This window comes from Neoarius graeffei, chromosome 6 (assembly GCF_027579695.1).
Source record: "Neoarius graeffei isolate fNeoGra1 chromosome 6, fNeoGra1.pri, whole genome shotgun sequence".
Classification (NCBI taxonomy): Eukaryota; Metazoa; Chordata; class Actinopteri; order Siluriformes; family Ariidae; genus Neoarius; species Neoarius graeffei.
In genome coordinates this window covers 19,377,466-19,401,559 of record NC_083574.1, presented here as the reverse complement: position 1 = coordinate 19,401,559, position 24,094 = coordinate 19,377,466, and the positions used below count along the sequence as shown (strand labels likewise).

General features: G+C 45.2%; 1 protein-coding gene across 4 annotated transcripts; it reads right to left on the bottom strand.

Annotated features, from left to right (window-relative positions):
• Positions 1 to 1,305: 1,305 nt before the first annotated feature.
• On the bottom strand, positions 1,306 to 22,975 carry qpctla (glutaminyl-peptide cyclotransferase-like a). 4 transcript variants are annotated; one of them, XM_060923391.1, is made up of 7 exons: positions 22,203 to 22,888; positions 18,325 to 18,471; positions 17,598 to 17,891; positions 11,265 to 11,426; positions 11,075 to 11,174; positions 9,807 to 9,923; positions 1,306 to 2,095 (listed from the first exon to the last, which is right to left on the bottom strand). In XM_060923391.1, exons 1-7 carry the CDS (start codon positions 22,443 to 22,445, stop codon positions 1,950 to 1,952), a joined length of 1,209 nt encoding a protein of 402 aa, XP_060779374.1. In that variant the 5' UTR covers positions 22,446 to 22,888; the 3' UTR covers positions 1,306 to 1,949. The 4 variants fall into 4 exon arrangements, with proteins under 4 accessions (XP_060779374.1, XP_060779377.1, XP_060779376.1 ...); XM_060923392.1 differs by lacking the exon at positions 1,306 to 2,095 and adding an exon at positions 5,833 to 6,807 and having other exon boundaries at positions 22,203 to 22,957; XM_060923394.1 differs by lacking the exon at positions 11,075 to 11,174 and having other exon boundaries at positions 1,981 to 2,095; positions 22,203 to 22,959.
• Positions 22,976 to 24,094: the final 1,119 nt, after the last annotated feature.

The window sequence follows — 24,094 nt, the reverse complement described above, 5'->3', positions numbered from 1 at the left end:
TATCACAATCAGGACTAGGCGGCTGAAGTCTCAGTCTGAAGGCACCAAGGATAGCTGTTTACTGAGGACATCTTCCTCAGCTTTAAACCATCAGCACATGCTTCTTAGAGAGCTCAATCCTGTCATTCGGTTTAAAAAGCACAACGCAAAGCAATGTTTTTGAGAAAAAAAAAAATCTTGATGACGACGTTGGCGAGAATACTTCCAGAAATCTAGTCCTTCGTATTACTAAATTATATGCCTCAAATATCCTTTAAATATACTTCAAATAGAAAGGAAGCAATGGCAGAAGACCCATTTCATATCATCACATGCCTTTTTCCTTTTATTACTTCAGATATTATTACACTTACACACACGTAATATTTGCAATTTGAAAGACTCCTGATTACATTAACTAACTACATTAGCCACAATATTAACTTGTGTCCCACTAGTTAATATATAATTCAGCAACATATTTGCTTAGTATGCAAGCTGTTACTAAGGCTTTTGGATTAAACCCATTTTTGATTTGTCATCTTTTCTGTTCTCCCGGTTTGACCAGCTCCTGGTGGAGGACAACCTTTAGAACTCAGCCCCTTAGAAGCTGTGAGGTCTAGGCTGGTGTTAGGAAGGGCTGTAAAATTCTGCTTCATTATAAAGTTATGGTAGTTTGTAGTCGTGTCGGTGAGAACTGGACTCCTAGCAATCAGAGTGTCGTCAAAGGTAGGGTGGGTGTCAGACATGGGCATCGCCAAATCGTCATGCTGCAACCATGTCAAAAGTTTCACACACTGTTGCAGATGCCCATGATTGAATAAAGTGGAGGAGGAAACTAGGTTCATATCATGCAACATCGAACCCACTCGCCAGTAGTAGAAACTGATGTTAAATGGATGGAGAGAGAGGATCATTTTTAAAAACTGGGACATTTCCATTAAGAGTTTCCTAATATTCATTCATCCATTTTCAGAGTCGCAGTGGATCTGAAGCTTATCCTGAGGAACACTGGCAGGAATACATCCTGAATGGAATGCCGAGTCCATCACAGGCCATCATGAATACACTCATTCATGCCTTCATCATAGACAATTCACCTACTGGCCTGGGTTTCTTTGGGAGGAAACCAGAAACCCCAGAAGAAACCTACATGAACATGTGAACCCAAGCTCAAGATCGAACCAGGGACCCTGGAGCTATGAGCTGGCGATGTTTTACTTATGGATTTAAGGATGCATTTAAGCATTTCAGACTAGGTAAAGGTTTATACACAACATAAAGAAATCATCATGGACAGTAATTACACAGAAGGTAAGACACAGATGTTTTATTGCTATTTATTTTAAGTGTGTAGCTGCTCAAAGAAAGTTCTGCTAGCACTGCTATCAGCAGTTTAGCCCACATTCAGTTTGTTGCAGGGTTTTTTTTTTTTTTCTTCCTCAATTCCAATTTTTCCTTTTAAGTGGAAACATGCATAATGGTTCAAGATTAGATTTTGGTACCAGCTCCAAATATTCCCATTTCACCAGAACTGAAATATGAGGTCACTCTTAGTTCCACAGGTCCTGCTGAAAGCTTAAGAAATTAAAAAAAAAAATTAAAGATACATTCAAATCTAACCAGCACTGCATATGCAACAGGTTAGCAGTTAATGGCTCAAACTTATTCAGTAAGTCAAATGAACAGGCTCACTACAGTCTCTGGCTGCATGGACCAAAGGTCTTCCTTTTAGTATGGATACTGATTATGATTATAACCTCTGCCAAAGCTTATGTGTTTATGGCTCTTATTTCAGCAGATAGAAAAAAAAAAAAACAAATAAATCGTTCCACACTTTCACAGCTGATGCTGTGTCTGTACATGGCCAAGAGGTCATGCATCATCGCTATCTTCCAGTATGTAACATCTAGAATGCCACTCCATTTATATATAGTTAGTGTGTGTTTAAGAGGTGAGTCTGATTCAGCTCAGAGATGCAGGTATTCAGCCAGGAAGATGACTAGGATCTTGGTGAGGTTCTCGACCGTGGGCCGGTGCATTTTCTCCTCTGTGTCCTGCAGCGTATGCCAGAATGGAGGGAATGGTGTTGAGATCAAGTGCAGCACCGGTACACCTGTGGGATGGCATGCACATGTTTACCTCGTCCTACAAGGATACACTTGCGTTTCCCTAAAACCTTTCTCAAGTCTCACCCTTTCTTCAGCTTGCTTCACCTGGATGCTGCAGATTTGTATCTTATAAGCACTACTGCTCAATCATAAAATACCGTCCTGTGCTCATCCCAGGACTCATATTTACAACACGCTCAAATTGAACATCATTTCAACATACTTAGTACTGCTTTCTGTTACTTCACACTTCTACACCTGTATACTGACTTATAGTGACACCATCTGGTGTTATACAGAAGAGCATAGATTGGATAGGTTCCCTTTACGCTACGTTCACACTGCAAGGCTTAATGCTCAATTCCGATTTTTTTGTGAAATCCAATTTTTTGTGAGGTCGTTCACATTAACAAATATATGCGACTTGTATGTGATCCTCAGTATGAACGAAAAGCGACCTAAAAGTGTTCCGCATGCGCATTGCAGGATACGACGACGTCACACACAGTGAGCATGGCCAGTGTTTACGGAAGTAAAACCGCCCGGTTGCGGTATGACTCATCCAATCTAGCTTGAATAGCTGTATCCCCCCAAATGGAAATCAGCTCCCTAACCTCTGCGTCCTTCCATTGAGAAGATTCAGAACCTTCACAGCCCGAAGCGTCCTCCGCATTGATGTCATGCGCAGGGGCGCAGATACGTTTTTTGAACTGGGGGGGACAAAAAACTGGGGGGACAAAGCTGCCAGCAAACCAACCCCAACCCCGATATGCCTATCAAACTTCTTGTGGGTTACCATAGCAACCAAGCTCGAGCTCGCAACCTGTGCAGTCTGCGCAGCTCAACCAACCGAATATCAGTCTTTGTTTTGTTTTATGTGAGTTGTTGCAACTATGTATACACTGCTGTGCACCTCAATAAACCGAATGGTAATTAGTCTTTTGATTTTTCCGTGAGGTTTGCCTTATGCAAAGAAAGACAGCATAGACGTTTTTTCCTCCCTATAAGTGGGGGAGACTGAACGAGGTGAATTTAAATCTGGGTGGGACGAGTCCCCCCCTCTATCTGCGCCCGTGATTATGCGCCATGTTGTTGTGACTTTTTTTGAGAGACCCGCCGCCTACTTCAGCGCAGAATAGTGACGTTTGTGGCTTGTTGATGACGTGTAAGTCGGATGAATGCGACCTGGCGGTTCAGACTGAAGTCACATATGAAAAGAGCGGATAGGAATCGGAATTAGGACCACATATCCAAACGGCCTGGGTCGGATTTAAAAAAATCGGATCTGTGTCGTTCATATTGTCAATAAAAGATCGGATACAGGCCACATATGGGCGAAAAGATCGGATTTGAGTCACTTCAGCCTGCAGTGTGAACGGAGCCTTGTTCCTGTGACGTTTTCTTCCTCATGTTGTTTCAGGGTTTTTGTTTCCTTGCTACTGGTCACATTTGGCTTGTTCCAATCCCAGCACTACCACTACTGGTCCTTATGCTGCATTCCACCAAAACTCATAACTCAATTTCCTACATATGACTCGGAAAAAAAAGAAAACACCCCCTCAAATCAGAATTCCTACTTGGAAACTTGACGATGAACTCCTCAATCCTGAGTTCAGCAAGTGATGTCAAATCAGCAGTCAACAAAATAGCAAAGTTCTTACCTTTAAATGAGTTATACTGTATATACAAGTATTATTCTATCCACAGTCACCGAAAATGAACAATCGCACGCTCTGATTGGCTACTCTACTATAAGGCTGTCGGCTCATATACCGTGAGTAGAGAAAAACAAAATGGTGGAGCGTGTTGCTGAACCAACCAAGGATGAAATAAAAATCCTACTTGAAAACAAAACCCCAAAAAATACAAAAAAAAAAAAGCAACAAAATATGAAATGAAAGTATTTGACGTGAAGGATGTATCTTTTTTTTATTTTTGAAGAAGAATTATAGCATTTTTCACAACTTGCTACTGTCATTTTGCAGGTTTGTCAAGCAGAAATTATTTTGTCGGACATTTTGTACAGCGTGGGAAATAAGGCTGGACCGGCGGACATTGATTGGTAATTTTCGCATTTGTCCGTCTGTATTTCAAAAGCATCAGACCGGATGACCCATGAAAAAATTGCAAAGATATGGGTCTAATGTACTTCCAATTTTCTTCCAAATCTTACACTGGGCGAATATATTATGTCGTAACACGGCCTGTGAAACGGGAGCCCCTGCGGGCATGAATTTAAAAATTCATAACTCAGCCACCGATGGTCCTAGCCTGACCAAAATTTACAGGCACCTCCCTCTCCCTGAGCCCTTTCAAACCAGCACAGGCACGGCCTGCTACGACTCCGCCTCAGCCCGTTATTCGCCCCTGAAACCCCCACATGAGCGCTGCTCGCCGAGAACTTTAGTATGAGCCCTGGCTCAAGCCAGCTTTTAAAAATTCATAACTCAGCCACCGATGGTTCCAGCCCCGCCAAAATTTACAGGCACCTCCCTCTCCCTGAGTGGCACACTAAATAAGACAACAACAATAATACACTCAGTATTCACCGTTTTTATTGCACGATGCATATGAACTAGTGTTTCAGGGTTGACAGTATCCGATTGATCCAGTCAGTTGATTACGAGTTCAGTTTACATGAAACTTTGCAGTACAGTATTATGTTAAGTGCCAAACTGCCAATCAATGGCTATTATGTCTGTTTTTTCCATTCATAATGACAGTCATAGTCATATACTTTGTAGAATGTAGATTTATATTTTAATAGAGTTTTTATTTTCTTCTACTTTCTAAGTAGTCCAGCAGATTTTAGTCTGAATGCCAAATGATATGACCGTGTCTAGTTTTGAGTCATTTTAAAAGTAATTTTGTTACAAAGTTACTTGGAATCTCGTCCTCAAAATTGTAACTCTTATGTAAGAAGAGTTGTATTGTTAATTACTAAATTTCTTATAGACTTATTATAAACATAGTATAAATAAATTGTATTGGTGGCATAATGTTTCATGAGTGTTATTATAGTACCTATATACGGTATGAGGACCAGTAAGTTGTAACCAACTGGAACATCCTTGCCTCCCCAATACTTTTTTATAGATATGGAACTGACCTGTGTGCACTACTGGTTTCTTGGGTATAACTTTAGGCATGTTTTTCTTGAAACCTCTGACATTTTCTTGCAAATTATATTCAATTTGTAGTGTAATTAGCAACTAATGTCTAGTGTAATTTGGCTTTTGAAGATGACAAAAATGTGTCTGGAAATAGTTGAGAAGCCATCTCCAGGCATCTAAAGCCCCTTCAGCTTGCCCGGACCCCCGGTCGCATTGTTCCGAGGCTTTGGCCCGTCATTCGGACAGACAGACAGAGACAGCATTTCAGACTTGTCTGTCCTGTGATAGTCTGCTTAAAATTCCTTATTTCCCACTCTGTTGTATAAAAGTTTTTATTTATTGAATTTGCAAAAAATAAAAATGCTCGTCTCGTCTCGTCTTCTTCCGCTTATCCAGGACCGGGTCGCGGAGGCAGCAGTCTAAGCATGGAAGCCCAAACTTCCCTTTCCCCAGACACCTCGGCCAGCTCCTCGGGAAGAACACCGAGGCGTTCCCAGGCCAGCCGAGAGACATAGTCCCTCCAGCGTGTCCTGGGTCTTCCCCGGGGCCTCCTCCCGGGGGGACATGCCTGGAACACCTCCCCAGGGAGGCGTCCAGGAGGCATCCGAAAAAGATGCCCGAGCCACCTCAGCTGGTTCCTCTCGATGTGGAGGAGCAGCGGCTCTACTCCGAGCTCCTCCCGAGTGACTGTGCTTCTCACCCTATCTCTAAGGGAGCGCCCAGCCACCCTGCGAAGGAAACTCATTTCAGCCGCTTGTATCCGCGATCTTGTTCTTTCTGTCATTACCCAAAGCTCATGACCATAGGTGAGAGTTTATTTAAATAAAAATGCTCCGTTTCTCAAAATCCAGTGAATGTGAATATAATAAAAACGCTTATTCTACTCAATCTCGTCGTACGTGGTTTATAGCCAACACGGCACTACATGCCTTGTCAGCTATCAGCTCATGTTCGACTCAATTTCATGGAATAACTGTTAATAAGCTTTAGAGTAATCAACATTGAGACATATTTGCTTGTTAAACCTTTAACACTGACTGCACAGTTCGCTGTGTTGAGGAAGAACATGGTAAGTTGGCTCAATTGTTGCTAGAAAACAAGGAAACAAACAAGGAAGCATCCAGGGTTTTTATACCTTTATAAGAATTTTTTTAACTGTTAGAACAGATACAACAAGATTGATTGGCTACACCAAATATTACAACTGAGAAGATCCAAAAGTTGTTCAGAGGATATAAACAAGGTTAGGGCTGTTATACAGGCAAAATCCAGGCGAACAACTGATTAGAGAATATCTATATCGTGTTCGGAAATTGAGATTTTTCCAAGATATACAAGCTTGGAGAGGATTTAATACCGAAAGTGTACACATGGGTAATTAGATCTCAGATGTAACTGCAAACTTAACACTATTCAGACATGCAGCAGTTACATGGAGCTTCCCTAAAACAGTAAGAGTAGGAGTGTCTCAGTTATACACAATGCGGACCCTGGATTCCAGCGCACTTTTTTCTGTGATATCGACTCGCAGGAGGAGCAGTATTACACCCAGCACCAGCAGCTGACAGTTTGATGTAAGGACGATAAGTCATACTGAAACTCATCTGTAAATAGGCATGTAACAATTCACACAATTCATGATTCAATTCCTTTGGAGCACTTTACACTGATATCTTTAGAGTTAGGCTTAGGGTTAGATTAAGTTTGTTAGCTTTTTATTCCCCCGGCATATAATGTGGGGGATACAGCTATCACTCTGCCCGTCTGTCTGTCCGTCCATCTGTAAACATTTTAGTTTCCGGAGCATAACTCAAACTATTAGGAATTTTTTCACGAAGCCTGACAGTTATATTAAGTGACTAGAAGGGTTGTGCCTTTTGACATTTTGGGACTTCTGTCAATTTAATTTTTTCCATATTTCCATGGCAACCAATTCAACTTAGAGATATGCAGAACCTTTATTTTTAATTACATTTCTGAGTGGATAGTATCTCCATCCTTGACTCTTGTATGCTGCATAAGTGGGAATAAAAAAAATATTTTTGAGAGTTAAATCGACTGCAAAGTTGGCATTCTGAGCCAGACAGCCCTGAGCGCGTGACGTCACAGCGGGAACCGGTTTTAAAGCCGAGGGCTTTTACAGCTATAGACCAAAGTCATATAAATAAAAATTTATGGTGAAAGAAAGAAATAGCGTGACCGACTTGCTCAACTAAGGCTACGTTCACACTGCAGGCTGAAGTGACTCAAATCCGATCTTTTCGCCCATATGTGACCTGTATCCGATCTTTTATTGACAATATGAACGACACAGATCCGATTTTTTCAAATCCGACCCAGGCCGTTTGGATATGTGGTCCTAATTCCGATCCCTATCCGCTCTTTTCATATGCGACTTCAGTCTGAACCGCCAGGTCGCATTCATCCGACTTACACGTCATCAACAAGCCACAAACGTCACTATTCTGCGCTGAAGTAGGCGGCGGGTCTCTCAAAAAAAGTTATAACAACATGGCGCATAATCACGGGTGCAGATAGAGGGGGGGACTCGTCCCACCCAGATTTAAATTCACCTCGTTCGGTCCCCCCCACTTATAGGGAGGAAAAAACGTCTATGCTGTCTTTCTTTGCATAAGGCAAACCTCACGGAAAAATCAAAAGACTAATTACCATTCGGTTTATTGAAGTGCACAGCAGTGTATACATAGTTGCAACAACTCACATAAAACAAAGACTGATAGTCGGTTGGTTGAGCTGCGCAGACTGCACAGGTTGCGAGCTCGAGCTTGGTTGCTATGGTTACTAACAACAAGTTTGACAGGCATATCGGGGTTGGGGTTGGTTTGCTGGCAGCTTTGTCCCCCCCAGTTTTTTGTCCCTCCCAGTTCAAAAAACGTATCTGCGCCCCTGCGCATGACATCAATGCGAGGGACGCTTCGGGCTGTGAAGGTTCTGAATCTTCTCAATGGAAGGACGCAGAGGTTAGGGAGCTGATTTCCATTTGGGGGGATGCAGCTATTCAAGCTAGATTGGATGGGTCATACCGCAACCGGGCGGTTTTACTTCCATAAACACTGGCCATGCTCACTGCGTGTGATGTCGTTGTATCCTGCAATGCGCATGCGGAACACTTTTAGGTCGCTTTTCGTTCATACTGAGGATCACATACAAGTCGCATATATTTGTTAATGTGAACGACCTCACAAAAAAATCGGATTTCACAAAAAAATTGGAATTGAGCATTAAGCCTTGCAGTGTGAACGTAGCGTAAGACCGATTTGACTTAATGGATGGAGGGTTGACGCTCATTAAAACAGGATAGGTGTTATAACTTATGCAACATACATGTACACACATGCATTTTCACTGATAAAACATAAAAGGCTAATTAAATAATCAGATGAACTGAGACAATCACATTCGGAAGCAAATTAAATAATCTTATACCGGTAACAAACACACAATACAAGTTACATGTATTAATCTAAATGCAGGTAAACAACGAGTGGTGTTGTTTTTGTTGTTTTGTATCCAAATGAGAGTCGCTTCTTACCTGTCTGTGTTCTTGCTTCTTGAAGGCCGACCTTGTGGCTGATTATTTTGAAACAATCTGACTTTCAGTTGTTTGTTCAGTTCTCTGTTCATTCGCTTCTTCCACGTAAGGGTGAGATATTGCTGCTGAGGCAACCATATTCATCGAAGAAATCAGACAGCTGGTCCACTCGTTCTCCATTTTCTCCATACTGAGTACTCCGCCATTACTGCTCGGCTCAGGCAATTACTAAAACTCAGGACGTCACTGGTTTTAGCAACAACCACAGGGAGGTCACTGCCCGAGCGATAATATGTCCCGTCCTGTCCTGTTCCATCCCGGGTTTTAGCAACAACCCTCAGCTCATACAGGAGAACTAGTGCAACTGAACTTACTTTCCTTTTCTTGTAGTTTTCTTTTCCTTTAACTGTTGATACTGCACCCTCTTTCAATACGGGCTTATAGCCAACGCTCCTCAACAGATCAGAGGTTTCATATGAGTCTTTAGTAAAATGTGCAGAGCAGAGGAGAGACCACTTCATAAGGTGCCCGTGAACTTCTTGCCAACACGTCCAAATCTTTGCAGTTTGAACATTCTTTGCCCATGAATGCAACGTAAATCCACCTTCTGTCGTGTTGCTGCATCCGCCAGCAACACATCTACGTGGCATGGCGATAAATTAGCTCAAAATGGAAGCTCAAAGTTGCAGTTAGCGCTGTCTTTTAGTATAGCGAAAATGGTGATGAGACCGACAGACTTCCTGCGGTGACGTCACAGATGTCAAGGTCATTCACTCAGACCGCTACCTATATGAATCATTTTAATCATAAAAATTACTATACGAGATTTATTGTTAACGCTTCAAACTATTCCTGTGCCATTCTTGAGGTCTCAAGGCATTTATAAATAAAAAGTGAGGCCATGGTTCTGCGTATCTCCTTTAAGAAAATTTGTAGTGGGGTTTCATGTGAGGGCTGGGGGGGATACGTCATCTCCTGATGACTCTTGTTTATGTAAGATGTCACAAGCATAGCATTACATAGTGTGTGTGTGTTTGTTTTGTCACTCACCTCGAAGCAAGAATGGAATGTGGTCATCCTGCACTGGTCCCAGATAAACGTCCTTCCTGAAGTAGCTTTGTTCTGAATGATGAGAGGACAGTAAGCCTTGCCGGTGCAGCCTCCTCTCTAAAACAGTGAGAAAAACAGAGACTATTATTTCTCCTAACTAAAGAAGCAGACCAAAGCTGCAGGGCTGCCAGACTCCTGGAGTGTCAAAATCACTAGAGATTTAAAAGTATTTATTCATTTAACACTCCTCAGTATTTCACTAACTGGCATATTTTCCAGATGGTAAAACGATTTTTGGCCTGTTCTTGTTTTTGCATTATCCTAATATTGTATCTGCTTTATAAGACTAAATAAAAACACTCAAACTGATGGATAAATGAAGTGAAATCATGCAGTTATTACACAATGTACAGTACTGGGCAAAAGTCTGAGGCACTTTTTTTTCATACAAATTTTGTTATAGATTTCTATTTTATGACGTGTACATTATCGAGTCAGTACGAAAACATCTTAGGAGTTCCAAATGTTCATTTTCCAGCACAAAATTAAATGTTAGAGAAAAAAAAAAAAAAGTTTGCATCTGAGCAAAATATCACATAAGAGACCACGTTTCAAGGGCGGCACGGTGGTGTAGTGGTTAGCGCTGTCGCCTCACAGCAAGGTGGTCCTGGGTTCGAGCCCCGTGGCCAGCGAGGGCCTTTCCGTGCGGAGTTTGCATGTTCTCCCCGTGGGTTTCCTCCGGGTGCTCTGGTTTCCCCCACAGTCCAAAGACATGCAGGTTAGGTTAACTGGTGACTCTAAATTGACCGTAGGTGTGAATGTGAGTGTGAATGGTTGTCTGTGTCTATGTATCAGCCCTGTGATGACCTGGCGACTTGTCCAGGGTGTACCCCGCCTCTCGCCCGTAGTCAGCTGGGATAGGCTCCAGCTCGCCTGCGACCCTGTAGAACAGGATAAAGCGGCTAGAGATAATGAGATGAGGTGAGACAAACAGTACTGCATTTCAGGAGTAGCATGTGGAAAATGTTCCACACTGAAAAGCAATTGCTCATAAACTTTAAGGAAAACAATCAGCAGGTTTTTTTTTTAAGAATTACATCCACAATACATAAACTGTCTTATACTTTGGAAAGTTCTCCAATGACCAAGTCATTTGTGATTTATGTTGGGCTTAGGGAAACACCAAACTGCAGCACTTTTCAATCCCACGTACTTGACTGATGTGTTTATAAAGCACAAGAGAACGAGAGGAGAGAAAAACTGCTGACCTGCAGCAATCAGACGGTCAAACCAGCGAGCAGTGTTATCGAAATGATTGACAATCAGTGGCTCTGCAGCTCCGAGTAAGTCCAGCAGCACAAACAGATCCTGAAAGACACCCGAGACGAAGACTATATATTCCTGTAAAAATGATACGAAATCCTGTCTGAATGCTGTAAATGAGGGTTGTGGCCTCACCACTGCCTGCAGCTGCGTGGTGTGCGCGGATCCTGAAGGATGAGCTGTGTGGGCCATGAGCTCGGCCAGGTGACGTGAGCCGTACAGAGAGTCTGTATCTGTCCATTCCTCAAATGCCTCCTCTCCATCGAAAAAGACGAGCTGCAGCGTCACTGCAGACCTCTGCAGGAAAGGAAGGAAGGATTACACAAGAGAGAAAGAGAACGTGAACAGAGGAAACGTGTGGTGAATCGAGCAGATAGGAGAGCATGCAGAACAGTCAACTCAGCACAATGTTGTGTTCTAAGTAAACACACACACACGTGCACAATACTGAATTTCCCTTGACTGTAGTATTACTGTAGCTAAACGTCGCGATGCCTACACCAAAATTATATCGTCTGGCCTTTTTAGTTTTTTCAGTTCAGGATGCATTTTTGTGTGAAACTATTTTCCTGTGCACAAGGTCACTATGGTCATGTTTTCCAATGATTTGTTCTTCAAAAGTGGCGGCACGGTGGTGTAGCGGTTAGCGCTGTCGCCTCACAGCAAGAAGGTCCGGGTTCGAGCCCCGTGTCCGGCGAGGGCCTTTCTGTGTGGAGTTTGCATGTTCTCCCCGTGTCCGCGTGGGTTTCCTCCGGGTGCTCCGGTTTCCCCCACAGTCCAAAGACATGCAGGTTAGGTTAACTGGTGACTCTAAATTGACCGTAGGTGTGAATGTGAGTGTGAATGGTTGTCTGTGTCTATGTGTCAGCCCTGTGATGACCTGGCGACTTGTCCAGGGTGTACCCCGCCTTTCGCCCGTAGTCAGCTGGGATAGGCTCCAGCTTGCCTGCGACCCTGTAGAACAGGATAAAGCGGCTAGAGAGAATGAGATGAGATGTTCTTCAAAAGTAGGTCAAAGACACAGACATACAAAGACAGCATGTTAAGAAGCTGCAGGGAACATGCTAAGAACACACACACACAGGCGACACCTCTTTTATAATGAACAGACAGAGGCCACACCTCTTTAACTGAAATTAAGACACAGAGGCCATGCTTCTTTTACTGGAATTAACCGACAGAGAGGCCACACCTCTTTCATCGGAACTAAAAGACACAGAGGCCACACCTCTCTCATTGGAACTAACAGATACACAGGCCACACCTTTTTTTATTGGAACTAACAGACAGAGGCCACGCCTCTTTTATTGGAACGAACAGAGTCAGAGGCCAGGCCTCTCTCATTGGAACTAAGAGACAGAGGCCACACCTCTTTTATTGGAACTAACAGGCAGAGAAGCCACACCACTTTTACTGGAATTAACAGACAAAGGGCATGCCTCTCTTACTGGATATACCAGACAGAGGCCACGCCTCTTTTATTGGAATGAACAGACATCGAGGCCACGCCTCTCTCACTGGCACGAACAGATACAGAGGCCACACCTTTTTTATTGGAACTAACAGGCAGAGAAGCCACACCACTTTTACTGGAATTAACAGACAAAGGGCATGCGTCTCTTACTGGATATACCAGACAGAGGCCACGCCTCTTTTATTGGAATGAACAGACATCGAGGCCACGCCTCTCTCACTGGCACGAACAGATACAGAGGCCACGCCTTTTTTATTGGAACTAACAGACAGAGGACACGCGTCTTTTATTGGAACTAACAGATACAGAGGCCACGCCTCTCACATTGGAACTAACAGATACTGAGGCCACACCTTTTTTTATTGAAACTAACAGAGAGGCAATGCCTTTTATTGGAACTAACAGATACAGAGGCCACGCCTCTCTCAGTGGAACTAACAGATACCGAGGCCACACCTTTTTTTATTGGAACTAACAGAGAGGCAATGCCTCTTTTATTGGAACTAACAGATACAGAGGCCACGCCTCTCTCAGTGGAACTAACAGACAGTGTCCACGCATCTTTTATTGGAACTAACAGATACAGATGCCACGCCTCTCTCACTGGAACTAACAGACAGAGAGACCATGCCTCTTTTATTGGAACTGACAGAGAGGCCACGCCTCTCTGATTGGAACTAACAGACAGAGAGGCCACGCCTCTCTCATTTGCATTATCAGACAGAGGCCACGCCTCTTTTATTGGAATGACGAGACAGAGAGGCCATAACACTCTCATTGGAACTAACAGACAGAGAGGCCACACCTCTTTTATTGGTATGAACATAGAGGCCACACCGCTCTCATGGGAACGAACAGACAGAGGCCACGCCTCTTTTAGTGGAACTAACAGATACACAGGCCACACCTCTCTCATTGGAACTAACAGAAACACAGGCCACACCTTTTTTTATTGGAACTAACATAGGCCACGCCTCTTTTTTTGGAACTAACAGATACAGATGCCACACCTCCCTCATTGGAACTAAGAACCGTAGAGGCCACGCCTCTTTTATTGGAACTAACGGACACAGATGCCACACCTCCCTCATTGGAACTAAGAACCGTAGAGGCCACGCCTCTTTTATTGGAACTAACGGACACAGATGCCATGCCTCTCTCATTGGAAGGAACAGATACCGATGCCACACCTCTTTTATTGGAATTAACAGACAGAGAGGCCACACCTCTCTTACTGGACCGACCAGACAGAGAGGCCACGTCTCTCTCATTGGAACTAACAGAAGAGAGGCCACGCCTCTCTCATTGGAACTAACAGACAGAGGCCACGCCTCTTTTATTGGACCGACCAGACAGAGACGTCACGCCTCTCTCATTGGAACTAACAGACAGAGAGGCCACACCACTTTCATTAGAACTAACAGATAGAGAGGCCACGCCTCTTTTAATGGAATGAACAGACCGAAAGGCCACACCTCTTTTATTGGAATGAACAGACAGTGAGGCCACACCTCTCTCAGAGGAACTAACAGACAGAGAGGCCACGCCTCTCTCAGAGGAACTAACAGACAGAGAGGCCACGCCTCTCTCATTGGAACTAACAGATAGAGAGGCCACGCTTCTCTCAGAGGAACTAACATACAGAGAGGCCACGCCTCTCTCAGAGGAACTAACAGACAGAGAGGCCACGCCTCTCTCAGAGGAACTAACAGACAGAGGCCACGCCTCTCTCAGAGGAACTAACAGACAGAGGCCACGCCTCTCTCAGAGGAACTAACAGACAGAGAGGCCACGCCTCTCTCAGAGGAACTAACAGACAGAGAGGCCACGCCTCTCTCATTGGAACTAACAGATAGAGAGGCCACGCTTCTCTCAGAGGAACTAACATACAGAGAGGCCACGCCTCTCTCAGAGGAACTAACAGACAGAGAGGCCACGCCTCTCTCAGAGGAACTAACAGACAGAGGCCACGCCTCTCTCAGAGGAACTAACAGACAGAGGCCACGCCTCTCTCAGAGGAACTAACAGACAGAGGCCACGCCTCTCTCAGAGGAACTAACAGACAGAGGCCACGCCTCTCTCAGAGGAACTAACAGACAGAGGCCACGCCTCTCTCAGAGGAACTAACAGACAGAGGCCACGCCTCTCTCAGAGGAACTAACAGACAGAGGCCACGCCTCTCTCAGAGGAACTAACAGACAGAGGCCACGCCTCTCTCAGAGGAACTAACAGACAGAGAGGCCACGCCTCTCTCAGAGGAACTAACAGACAGAGAGGCCACGCCTCTCTCAGAGGAACTAACAGACAGAGAGGCCACGCCTCTCTCAGAGGAACTAACAGACAGAGAGGCCACGCCTCTCTCAGAGGAACTAACAGACAGAGAGGCCACGCCTCTCTCAGAGGAACTAACAGACAGAGAGGCCACGCCTCTCTCAGAGGAACTAACAGACAGAGGCCACGCCTCTCTCAGAGGAACTAACAGACAGAGGCCACGCCTCTCTCAGAGGAACTAACAGACAGAGGCCACGCCTCTCTCAGAGGAACTAACAGACAGAGAGGCCACGCCTCTCTCAGAGGAACTAACAGACAGAGAGGCCACGCCTCTCTCAGAGGAACTAACAGACAGAGAGGCCACGCCTCTCTCAGAGGAACTAACAGACAGAGAGGCCACGCCTCTCTCAGAGGAACTAACAGACAGAGGCGCCACACCTCTCTCAGAGGAACTAACAGACAGAGAGGCCACGCCTCTCTCAGAGGAACTAACAGACAGAGAGGCCACGCCTCTCTCAGAGGAACTAACAGACAGAGAGGCCACGCCTCTCTCAGAGGAACTATCACACAGAGAGGCTATGCCTCTCTCAGAGGAACTAACAGACAGAGGCCACGCCTCTCTCAGAGGAACTAACAGACAGAGGCCACGCCTCTCTCAGAGGAACTAACAGACAGAGAGGCCATGCCTCTCTCAGAGGAACTAACAGACAGAGGCCACGCCTCTCTCAGAGGAACTAACAGACAGAGAGGCCACGCCTCTCTCAGAGGAACTAACAGACAGAGAGGCCACGCCACTTTCATTGGCACTAACAGACAAAGAGGCCACGCCACTTTCATTGGCACTAACAGACAAAGAGGCCACGCCACTTTCATTGGCACTAACAGAGGCCACACCGCTCTCATGGGAACTAACAGACAGAGGCCACGCCTCTTTTAGTGGAACTAACAGATTCACAGGCCATAACTTTTTTTTTTTATTGGAACTAACAGATACAGACACCACGCCTCTCTCATTGGAACTAAGAGACATAGATGCCACACCTCTTTTATTGGAACTAACAGACACAGATGCCATGCTTCTCTCATTGGAACTAACAGCTACCGAGGCCACACCTTTTTTTAATTGGAACTAACAGAGAGGCTAGGCCTCTTTTATTGGAACAGATACAGAGGCCATGCCTCTCTCATTGGAACTAAGAGACAGAGGCCACACCTCTCTCATGGGAACTAACAGACACAGAGGCCACGCCTCTCTCACTGGAACTAAGAGACATGGATGCCACGCCACTTTCCTTGGCACTAACAGAGGCCACACCTCTCTCATTGGAACGAACAGACAGAGGACATGCCTCTTTTATTGGAACTAAGAGACACAGAGGACACACCTCTCTCATGAGAACTAACAAACAGAGGCCACGCCTCTTATTGGAACTAACAGACAGAGAGGCCACACCTCTCTCACTGGAACTAAGAAACACAGATGCCACACCACTTTCATTGGCACTAACAGAGGCCACACCTCTCTCATTGGAACTAACAGAGGCCACGCCTCTTTTATTGGAACTAACAGAGGCCACGCCTCTTTTATTGGAACTAACAGAGGCCACGCCTCTTATTGGAACTAACAGAGGCCACGCCTCTTTTATTGGAACTAACAGACAGAGGCCACGCCTCTCTCATTGGAACTAAGACACAGAGGCCACGCCTCTCTCATTGGAACTAAGACACAGAGGCCACGCCTCTCTCATTGGAACTAAGACACAGAGGCCACGCCTCTCTCATTGGAACCAACAGACAGAGGACATGCCTCTTTTTTGGAACTAACAGACAGAGGCCACACCTCTCTCATGGGAACTAACAGACAGTGGCCATGCCTCTTTTATTGGAACTAACAGACACAGAGGCCACACCTCTCTCATGGGAACTAACAGACAGAGGCCATGCCTCTTTTATTGGAACTAACAGACACAGGGGCCACGCCTCTTTTATTGGAACTAACAGACACAGAGGCCACGCCTCTTTTATTGGAACTAACAGACACAGAGGCCACACCTCTCATGGGAACTAACAGACAGAGGCCACACCTCTTTTATTGTAACTAACAGACAGAGGCCACGCCTCTCTCACTGGAACTAAGAGACACAGATGCCATGCCACTTTTATTGGCACCAACATAGAGGCCACACCTCTCTCATTGGAACTAACAGCTAGAGGCCACGCCTCTTATTTGAACTAACAGACACAGAGACCACGCCTCTCCCATTGGAACTAAGAGACACAGAGGCCACGCCTCTCTCATTGGAACTAAGAGACCGAGTTTGCAACTCTTACTTTTAAACTAACAGTCACAGAGACCACGCCTCCTTCCATGAGACTAACAGATATGGCGGTGTGACCACCGTACCTGTGACTCCCAGTAAAAAGGCACGGACACTGTGCCTGTTTTTCTGGCAATGACAAACATCAAGACAGACACCGCTTTTACTGGGACTGACAGGCACAGAGGCCACACCTCTTATACTCGAACTCACAGGGACTGTTTCTAAATAATATATGAGCAATAAAAACAGTATCACAATCAGAACTACTTTCCGTTAACTTCACCTTAATTTTGACTGGAGAACACGTCCAACATCACAGTATTTCCCGCATTTCCCTTTCTGATTCTTCCATGAGCTTCCTGAGTGTTCACTACTGATCCTGGGTGTTTACTGAGTGTTTACCTGCTGTTTCAGAGCCGTCAGCTGTGTGTCCAGCGCTGATACCAACTCCAGCAGCATGGCACAGGGTACGGCTGAGTCACTGGCCCCAATAAACCCTCGCTGTGGGGCTTTGGGGTCTCGAGGTAAGATTTTGGAGTCATGGTGGCAGGCAAGGAGAAGCCTGCGAGGAGCAGAGGGGTTGAGCACGGCCAGAACATTAGTAAAGGTCACGGGTCCTTTGGGAGTAGATGACTGGAACGAGTCCTCCTCTACAGCCCAGCCTGCAGAGAGGGAGCGCAGCTGGGAGACGATGTGCTGAACACATACGAGAATAAAGAGAGAACAGCAATCAGCGTGAGTCACTAGTGCAGTCATAAATCTAGAATGTCCTCCAAGATCTCTTAGGTGCTTTAGGTTTACAGAATTTATGGAGAGATTTAGAATAGAATAAAATCGCAATGTTGGTAATGGATGAAAGCCTTGACAGGAAAAAAGAGAAAAAGATCTGAGCTTAGTACTACTTGTGATGCACACCACACCCTCAGCCAACGGACATGTAGAAGGACTGTGGAACTGTCAAAAGTGCGGAGAACTCCGAGAACTTGGCCAGGATTTCTGAGTGATTTATGTTTTGTATTAGACAGCCAGCACTACATCAGAAACACTTGGAGTTGTTCAGTATTACAGAAGAGACTTGAGAAATGATAGGAAGTTAACAAGGCGGAAGGTGAAGATGTTGGCGTCTCACCTGGAGTACGGCTTTGCTTCCTGCTGTACCTGGCACCCTCTCGATCAGCATGGGCCGCAGGTGTGTCTCCCAAAGCCGAACACCATCCACCTTCGAAGTGAACTGGCGCACCTGGGCCAGAGATAACGTCCTGGGCTTGTGAGAGAACTACACAGACAGAGGATGAGCAGAAAATGGTACATTGTTTCAGAGGAAGCTGGTCTGGATTGACTTGAAGGAAAGCAGTGACCGCACTTAATTTAAGTTCATATCTCAGGACCTCCAAAGACTCATAATGGACAACGTTTCCAACCCATGGCAAACTTGTTAGCAAAAGATAGAAGGAAGGAACATTATAGGAAATCATCTGGCACCGGTGAGCACTGAAGCATTAGCAGGGATGCACCGATACTCATACTGGTATCTGTATTGTTCCAGTAACATGCTCATCTCCACAGACTTGTAAAAATGACATTGACGAGGGATTACGATGGAATGAAAACGATAAAACGTACATGCAGATGTACAAGAGTGTTTCCAAAGCGATATTTTTCCACTGCAACTCTACACAATCCAAGATAACTAATGCAACCTGCTGCACTTCATTTCAAATCGACTGGCTAAAGTTTTATAGAATGAACCGAGCAGGTTAAGTGCATGAACATGTCGGAGAGTGGGGAGACTTGGGACAGTTTGTCTCATCTCATTATCTCTAGCCGCTTTATCCTGTTCTACAGGGTCGCAGGCAAGCTGGAGCCTATCCCAGCTGACTACGGGCGAAAGGCGGGGTACACCCTGGACAAGTCGCCAGGTCATCACAGGGCTGACACATAGACACAGACAACCATTCACACTCACATTCACACCTACGGTCAATTTAGAGTCACCAGTTAACCTAATCTGCATGTCTTTGGACTGTGGGGGAAACCGGAGCACCCGGAGGAAACCCACGCGGACACGGGGAGAACATGCAAACTCCACACAGAAAGGCCCTCACCGGCCACGGGGCTCGAACCTGGACCTTCTTGCTGTGAGGCGACAGCGCTAACCACTACACCACCATACCACCCTGGGACAGTTTGTATTCCCATAAATTAATTTCAACCAATCAGGTTTTAGATGACGTCAGAAGTTAGATGTTTCCCCTTTAGAGTAACCTACTTCCTTTGGAGCCATGAAGCTGGACACTGCAGTAAGGTTTGTGCAGTGAAATATTTTTGTCAACCAAAACTTGTATTTTCTACTTTAGAGTCCACCTCCATTCTATGGTGTAATGTACGCTGGTGAATTTGGAATTTCTTAGGAATTAAAGTATGTAGCCTGGAGTTACCATATACAGTATTATTTATTAAACTTAAATTCTGGGAAAGGCGGCACGGTGGTGTAGTGGTTAGCACTGTCGCCTCACAGCAAGAAGGTCCGGGTTCGAGCCCCGTGGCCGGCGAGGGCCTTTCTGTGTGACTCTAAAATTGAGCGTAGGTGTGAATGTGAGCGTGAATGGTTGTCTGTGTCTATGTGTCAGCCCTGTGATGACCTGGTGACTTGTCCAGGGTGTACCCCGCCTTTCGCCCGTAGTCAGCTGGGATAGGCTCCAGCTTGCCTGCGACCCTGTAGAACAGGATAAAGTGGCTAGAGATAATGAGATGAGAAATTCTGGGAAAAACATTGAAGGCTTTTTCCCCCCCCCAAAATGGTCAGATAGGGAGAGTTGGGACAGTTCATCACATTACAGGGTTGTTGTTTTTTTCTTGTGGTTTACATATATAAAATTGTTGAAACTTTTTTTGTTTAGAATGTGGGCGTGTACCTGCATGAGGATTAAACTTATTTCAGTCCTTGAGAATGGAACTGTTTTTGTCTCGTCAGGTTTTGGGTAAACTGACATTTTTCTATCGCTGTACCAGCATTGTGGGTTCATATGTTACAGATTTTGATAATAAATAAAAATTAAACATGTAAGCCTAGGCATTTCATTTTTGTCTCAAGTCTCCCAATATAATGTCCCATGTCTCCCTGCAAAAAAAAAATAATGACAGAAAAAGTGAGGCCTGAAGGCCTGTATATATGTGACAAGCTGAGAAACTAATGTCATGGTAAGAGGGTGTAGTAAATCCTCTCGAATGCAATATGAATGTGACGCTACCTGCAAAGAATTTCACACAATCTACAAAAACTGAACACTTGTCCCAAGCCTCCCTCCCCTTTATTCTTTCCATAAAGGTATTTTATTACATAATTTACATTAGAGCTGCACGGTGGTGCAGTGTGTCATGTTGCTGCTTACAGCTCCGGGTTCTTGGTTCAGGCCTGAGCTGTTTGCAATGTTTACATCCTGTCGGTTTGTGGGCTTGAAGTTTACACAGACTTCTCGAAACATCCCAAAAACACACTCATAGGTGAAATGAAGGCTCTATGAGCGTGAATGGACTGGCATCTCATCCAGGGAGTATTCCTGTCTGGCATCCAGTATGAAGAAGAAGAAGCCAAGAAGCCTTTATTTGTCACACGTACACTCAAGCACAGACTTAAGTACACGGTGAAATTTAAAGTGTATATTCTGGACCAATTTCATGGGGTTTTTTTATATGAAAGTATGTCCCTTTACACACTCATCCAGAAGGGTAATTTTGCACAAGGCCATCTGTCTAAGGCAGAAAAAAAAAATAACAAAACGCATCTGGAAAAATCCCAAGGGAGTCTGGAGCCAGATTCGTGACGTTACCTGCGGAAGCGCCAGCAGGCTGAGAGAGCTTGCACGGTTTCAGTGCACAGCCTGTGTAGACCAAGCGCTCCCCGTTCCTCTCTCATTCTCCGGTCTTTTGGAAAACGACGAGTACTAATCCCATCAAGATTGGTGCTGCTACATCATCATAAACAAACCAGCGCTGACGTAGGATTCAGAAGGAGGCGTCCCGCAGATGACGTCACAAAAATCAATGTTTCCCGGGAAATCCAAATGCCAAGTTTTTTCAGAGGCGGACCAATTCGCCTCAAATGGCTTGATTTCAACTTTATTTTTCTGGTATTGCGCAAGGTGAAAAAAATTGCACAGAATGCAGAATGTTACAGATATTTGACCAAAGTTTAATATAAAATAGGAGAATTACACTGATCTTGCTCCTGAATTTACCCGTGATGTGCACTTTAACATCTGCATTTAACCCATCTGAAGCAGCAAACACACACACACGCATCCAGAGCAGTGGGCAGCTATGCTACAGTGCCCAGGGAGCAGTTGGGGGTTAGGTGTGTTGCTCAAGGGCACTTCAGTCCAACCTCAGGCCACGGCTGCCCCGTATTAATCTAACCTTTGGGCTGTGGAGGAAACCGGAGCACCCGGAAAACATGCAAACTCCACACAGAAGGGCCCGGGTCGGCTGCTGGGCTTGAACCCAGAACCTTCTTGCTATGACGTGACAGTGCTAATTCCAGGACACATCATGACCCTAGGGGCGGCACGGTGGTGTAGTGGTTAGCGCTGTCGCCTCACAGCAAGAAGGTCCGGGTTCGAGCCCCGTGGCCGGCGAGGGCCTTTCTGTGCGGAGTTTGCATGTTCTCCCCGTGTCCGCGTGGGTTTCCTCCGGGTGCTCCGGTTTCCCCCACAGTCCAAAGACATGCAGGTTAGGTTAACTGGTGACTCTAAATTGGCCGTAGGTGTGAATGTGAGTGTGAATGGTTGTCTGTGTCTATGTGTCAGCCCTGCGATGACCTGGCGACTTGTCCAGGGTGTACCCCGCCTTTCGCCCCATAGTCAGCTGGGATAGGCTCCAGCTTGCCTGCGACCCTGTAGAACAGGATAAAGCGGCTAGAGAGAATGAGATGAGATGAGGTTTGTAAGTGGAACAGAGCATCCATCTCAGGAATGTGAGACAAATTTCTAGAAACACAAACATGTTTACCTTGTCCTGAAGCAGATCTGCGCTGTGTTTTGGGATGTCACTGATGCCGGGGTAGCTGCACCAGTAAGAGCCGAGGATCAACATCAGCATCAGCAGGATCAAGATCAACGGCAGCGCGCGCCACCGCCACAGCCACAGCTGGAAAGCACGAGCGCGAAACGCTCCAGTCGGTGCACAACTGGACACAGAGACACCACCGGTCACCTGTCCCGAGCCTCTGCTCCTTCTGCTACTTTTTGCCATTATTTCAGCTGACTTCAGACCAAAAATGAAGTCTTGCAGGATGTGCGTGTGTGAGAGGAGATGATGATGATGATGATGAGTGTGCACCGCTGTCACGGTGAAGCAGACGTGGCATTGCACAGCCGCACTCACCCGCTCCGCTCAACGTCTCCTTATTAAACCGCACATGACACCAGAGACAAGGGGGAAACAAAACAGAAGTATAAAATTGAAACAGCTGTGAACTTTGACCCGAACGCAGATGCAGCTTTAGTTGGGTAAATATAATACACAAACTCGCTTTAGTTTCATGGTCGCTAAAACCGCCGTGCTTTTGTCCCCTATGTTACCGGGAATGACTTGGCAACAAACCACCATCACTGCTGACTGTACAGCTGCCTGACACGCTGCTCTACACTCACATACACTTCCGGGTTTGGTTTTTGTTCCGTGTGACGTAGCGAACTCAGCTGGCCACGTCATCGCAGGGGGCGGAAGTAAACGTCACGACTGATTTCATCCAAATGAATGGTATTTTTAAAGCGGTTTATGGTTGAAAATATATTTTTAGTATGTTTTCCAGAACCATATACGCTACAGCAATTGTATAAATGTAATAAGGACCTGTGTATATTAAAACTACATATCCGACAAATAAACTAAAGCGCCCTCTAGCGGTTATATCGCTCTTTGAGATCTCATCTCATCTCATCTCATTATTAGGGGTGTTCACACGGCAACTTTTACTCCGGTATAGCGCCGGGGCTGCCCCGGTAGAGCGTTCACACGGTACAAAGTTATACCGGTGTAGCCCCTGAAAGCTGCTTAAACTGGTGCAAATCTAACCCTGCTCGGGCGGTGGTTTAAGAAATTTAAGGGGTGTTCACACGGCACACCGATGTATTTTGTTGCAATCAAGGGAGTAACTTTGATTTTTACGGAAGCGTATTAGGACCACTTGGAGAAAATATTTTTTTCTAAATTCCGAGATTAAAAGTCGGAAATTTCAAGAAAAAACTCGAAATTCCGAGAAAAAAAGTCGGAATTTGAGAGAAAAAAAGTCGAAATTTTCGAGATTAAAAGTCGAAATCTTCGAGAAAAAAAGTCGAAATTTTCGAGATTACGACTTTTAATCTTGAAAATTTCGACTTTTTTTCTCGAAGATTTCAGCTTTTAATCTCGGAATTTCGAGTTTTTTCTTGAAATTTCCGACTTTTAATCTCAGAATTTAGAAAAAAATATTTTCTCCAAGTGGCCCTAATACGCTTCTGTAGATTTTGACATTGGCGGGGACACAAAAGTGATCCAAGGCAGAGCTTCCGAAAGGTGTTTTTTTTTTCATTAGCAATCATAATTTAATGTCATGTCAATGTTGCTAGAATCTGACGATTTATTACTTTTACACCACACAATTCCTAATTTGTGTTTAAGCAATCGTTCTGTCTCTTCCACAGAAATACATGAAAATAAGAATTAAAAACTTTAAGCATGGGCGGCACGGTGGTGTAGTGGTTAGCGCTGTCGCCTCACAGCAAGAAGGTCCGGGTTCGAGCCCCATGGCCGGCGAGGGCCTTTCTGTGTGGAGTTTGCATGTTCTCCCCGTGTCCGCGTGGGTTTCCTCCGGGTGCTCCGGTTTCTCCCACACTCCAAAGACATGCAGGTTAGGTTAA

What these genes read in the sequence shown, in the direction of transcription:
- qpctla (XM_060923391.1), bottom strand. Translation starts at nt 22,445, where the DNA reads ATGGCAAAAAGTAGCAGAAGGAGCAGAGGCTCGGGACAGGTGACCGGT. An exon ending in GAAGCAAAGCCGTACTCCAG is followed by an intron (nt 17,892 to 18,324) that starts GTGAGACGCCAA and finishes GTATGTGTTCAG; the next exon opens with CACATCGTCTCCCAGCTGCG. An exon ending in CATTCCATTCTTGCTTCGAG is followed by an intron (nt 2,096 to 9,806) that starts GTGAGTGACAAA and finishes GCCATCCCACAG; the next exon opens with GTGTACCGGTGCTGCACTTG.